Source organism: Salvelinus sp. IW2-2015, unplaced genomic scaffold, assembly GCF_002910315.2.
Source record: "Salvelinus sp. IW2-2015 unplaced genomic scaffold, ASM291031v2 Un_scaffold5589, whole genome shotgun sequence".
Lineage (NCBI taxonomy): Eukaryota > Metazoa > Chordata > Actinopteri > Salmoniformes > Salmonidae > Salvelinus > Salvelinus sp. IW2-2015.
The window spans coordinates 1-4,218 of record NW_019946854.1 but is presented as its reverse complement, the minus strand read 5'-3'; the positions used below and the strand labels follow the sequence as shown (position 1 = coordinate 4,218).

Sequence of the window (4,218 nt, the reverse complement as noted above, 5' to 3'; positions counted from 1 at the left end):
GGCTGAAAGTACTGTATAGTAGAGTGGGCTGACAGTACTGTATAGTAGAGTGGGCTGACAGTAACTGTATAGTAGAGTGGGCTGACAGTACTGTAATAAGGAGAGTGGGCTGACAGTACTGTAATAGTAGAGTGGGCTGACAGTACTTGTATAGTAAGAGTGGGAGTGGGCTGACAGTACTGTATAGTAGAGTGGGCTGACAGTACTGTATAGTAGAGTGATGAGTGGGCTGACAGTACTGTATAGTAGAGTGGGCTGACAGTACTGTATAGTAGAGTGATGAGTGGGCTGACAGTACTGTATAGTCAGAATGGGGAGCTGACAGTAGTATATAGAGTGAGAGTGGGCTGACAGTACTGTAAGTAGAGTGGGTGGGCGACGACGTGAGATGTATAGTAGATGATGAGAGTGGGCTGACAGTACTGTATAGTAGAGTGGCTGACAGTAGTATAGTAGAGTGATGAGTGGGCTGACAGTACTGTAAGTAGAGTGGTGATGGGCTGACAGTACTGTAGTAGAGTAAGTGATGAGTGGGCTGACAGTACTGTAGATATATTATATATCTGACCATGTTGAAGATTTGCAGTATGATAAATCTAGGAGTTTGTTCAAATGGCACCCTATTCTTATAGGTCCTGGTCAAAAGTATTCACTACTTAGAGAATAGGGTGCGATTTGGGACTCAAACAGCCTAAGTCACTTGGCCAGAGAGTGAGTGAGTCAGTCTGCCCTGTCTCCACTGCCCCTAGCTATAATAGTATGCCACACACCAGGTTCAGTTTGATCACCTGTATATTTGCTATGAATGAATTATAATTATATTTGTATTCTTTGTATGTACTGTATTCTGCCACTGTATTCTGCACTGTATTCTGCCAATCTATTCTGCCCACTCGTTTCCACTCTATCTGCCTCTCTATTCTCCCATCATTCTATATTCTGCCAATCTATTCTATTATTCTGCTCTCTATTCTGCATCATTCATCATTCTGCATCATCATCTATCTGAATCATTCATCATCTGCCAATCTATTCTATCTATTCTGCAATCTATTCTATCTATTCTCTCTAATCTATCTATCTATTCTGCCAATCTATCTCTATTCGCTCTCTATCTGCCAATCTTCATCTACTTCTGCCAATCATTCTTATTCGCATTGCCAATCATTCTATCTCGTCCAAATCTCTTCTATCTATTCGCCATCTATTCATCTATTCTGCAACACAATTCTGCCCACTCAATTCTGCCACAGTATCCTGTCAACACCTAAGTATATACGGTCAGACATCATTATCAACTGCAATATGTGGCCAGTCTAGGACTAGTCATTTATTTTTGTAGACTACATGGTTTTGTATTGTTAGATTGTCATGCATTGCAGCCAGGGTTTTGTTTTGTTTTTGTAGCAGGAAATAAAGACAACATTAAGGTGAGTCTGTATTGTAGTTTCTTATTTGTAAGGTTATTGTWTGTCTTTTTGCTGTTTATTCTGCGATTTAAAGTGTATTTATATTAATCCCACATTGTCATAACTATGCAAATGAATACAATATGTAAATAGTATTACTTTGAGTTGGTATTGACCTGCGTGTTGTTCACCCAAGCTTCATACATCAATGCACGGTATTCTCTACTACACCCGGTGCTGGACGGATCGKGAATGTGCGTCTTGTTTTAATTCGTCCCTTGTGAGTGTACTGACTTCAGTCACATGTCTGCAGAACCCGAGTCTGTAGCAGACCGGGGCAGACGTCGTTCAACCGTGAGAGGAACTAGCCAGCTAGCTAGCTTTTATTTTTTTTAGCAAACAGAGCAACTTGCACGAAAATTATTTATCTAGTCATTTCTGATTGTCTTGCCAAAATCAAGTTTATCAAGTGGTCGGTCAAGACTAGCATGGGATGCTGACTATGGAATTTAGTTGTCTTGCTAGCTAGCTTGTTAGCATTTGTGTGTGTGTTAACGCTAGCTAGCTGGATAGAGRAATTTCCTTGTGATTCATTTTTGGACGTAATTTGCTTGGTTGTCATGGCTTCAACGAATGACAGGAATTATCTTCAAGTCACCAATGCGGATTAAATAAACGGTTTGATCGGYGGGGGGGACATGACATTTTAGGCGTGCCTTGTAACGTTGCTCAACGTGAAAGTGTTACTTGTCATACTGGTTGGCTAGTAAACATTAGCATAGCTAGCTAAAACGAAACGACGGTTTCCACCAACCGCTACYAGGAAAGCTCCACAATGCATGACGCTTACGAACCGGTACCTATCCTGGAGAAACTCCCTCTCCAGATTGACTGTCTTGCGGCCTGGGGTAAGTTGRCATTGTCAGCTAACTAGCTGTCTATCTAGCTAACAGCACATTCTTGTTGACATGAACACTAGCTGGCTGGTTTGTTTACCATTTTAACGTTAGCCAGCTGACCAATTTATAGCTTGATGAGTTTTGAGGTGACAGACAATTGTAAACAAAGTCACCCTGTCTTGGGCAACCCTGTCGATGACAGATTTATTAGAGACCAAGTCATATWTAATGAATAACATTGTGTTATAATGGCTCCCAGTTGATGTCCTCATAGGCTGTGTCCCAAATGGCATGGCACCCTAATTCCTATGTATTTAACAGGAGCCCTATGGGTTCTTATCAAAAGTAGTGCACTACATAAGGAARTAGGTGCCATTTGGGACATGGCCATGCTGAGGTCCTTCTATTTCCTATTTCCTATTTCCTATCACGTCACAGAGGACTGGCTTCTAGTCGGGACCAAACCAGGCCATCTGCTGCTCTACAGAATCAAAAAGGATGCAGGTAAATGAGAGACAGAGTCCTCTGCTTTCAGCCTCTGTCCTGTGTTTTTGTGTGTGTATAGTTGGCTTCGGTGTGCAATAGTTTCCAGTGTTATGACCTCATCCTGTAGCAGGTGTCTCAAACAAGGAAACATATCCGCTCTCTCTTTCTTCCTCGTAGGTACCAACAGGTTTGAGGTGACTCTGGAGAAATCCAACAAGAACTTCTCCAAGAAGATCCAGCAGGTAGGCAGGTGAAGTGAGGATGGAGGGGGCTTGGAGGTCTCTCTCTCTCTCTCTCTCTCTCTCTCTCTCTCTCTCTCTCTCTCTCTGTCCCCCCTCCAGGCTTTTAAGGCACTGTCCCAAGAGGACCTCTTTCAGTGACTGTCTCTCGTAATGTACACACACTTCACATTCTGTTGATGTGACAGGAATTACAAATAAAAAAATGTACCACAGATTGAAACAAATCTAGTAGACACTGTTGTCCCAGATCTGTGATGTGCAATGGCCAACTCCGTTGCTGTCCTTGAGTGACAAGGAGTTGGTGACAGACTGACACTCACTCAGGTTATCATTGTCACCATCTCAGTTTCACCTCTGGTCTCTTTCTTCTGTTCCTCACAGCTCTTCATTGTCTCACAGTACAAGATCCTCATCAGTCTACTGGGTAAAACATTTTCCTCAGACAAACAATCGGCCATATTGTTCACATGAACATGAGTTTGGTTATCTCAGTAATCCATAAGTCAAAGGTTGTTTTTAATATCGCGTGTGTGTGTGTGTGTGTGTGTGTGTGTGTGTGTGTGTGTGTGTGTGTGTGTGTGTGTGTGTGTGTGTGTGTGCATGCGTACGTGTGTGTCTGCATGTGTGTTCCTCTCTCCACAGAGAACAACATCCATGTCCACGACCTATTGACCTTTCAGCAGATTACTGTGGTCTCCAAGGCCAAAGGGGCAACGCTCTTCGCCTGTGACCTGCAGGTAAAATGCAGCTCTGGTGACATAGTTTGTAAATGTCTTGATGTGAACCAGTTCATTGTATTTCTCTGTAGCTCCTGTAAAGATATTTCCTGTAAAATCTGTGAAATTGTATCACAAATTTCTGTTTTCCCTGTTTTCCCTTTTCCTGCAGCTGTCCCCTTCAGGAGAGGCCCAGCTGAGGATGTGTGTTGCAGTGAAGAAGAAACTTCAGCTGTACTACTGGAAGGACAGGGAGTTCTACGAGCTGCAGGTAAGACAGGAGGAGTTCAATGAGCTGCAGGTAAACAGGGAGGGAAAATGTCATAGTGAGCTGCAGGGGAAGACAGGGGGGAGTTCTACGAGCTGCAGGTAAGACAGGGCGGGAGTTCTATGAGCTGCAGTAAAGAACAGGGGGGCAGTTCATATGAGCTGCAGTAAGGGACAGGGGGTTCTAATTTGAGCTGCC

The 4,218-nt window shown here is 43.3% G+C and overlaps 1 protein-coding gene across 1 annotated transcript; it reads left to right on the top strand.

The window, feature by feature from the left end:
• Positions 1-1,652: 1,652 nt before the first annotated feature.
• LOC112078372 (vam6/Vps39-like protein) lies at positions 1,653-4,053 on the top strand (the record flags this gene model as incomplete). The annotated part of the gene is made up of 6 exons (XM_024144641.2): positions 1,653-2,317; positions 2,747-2,812; positions 2,972-3,036; positions 3,418-3,460; positions 3,679-3,773; positions 3,925-4,053. Coding segments are annotated over exons 1-6 (471 nt in total), but the record flags the coding sequence as incomplete, so codon positions are not given.
• Positions 4,054-4,218: the final 165 nt, after the last annotated feature.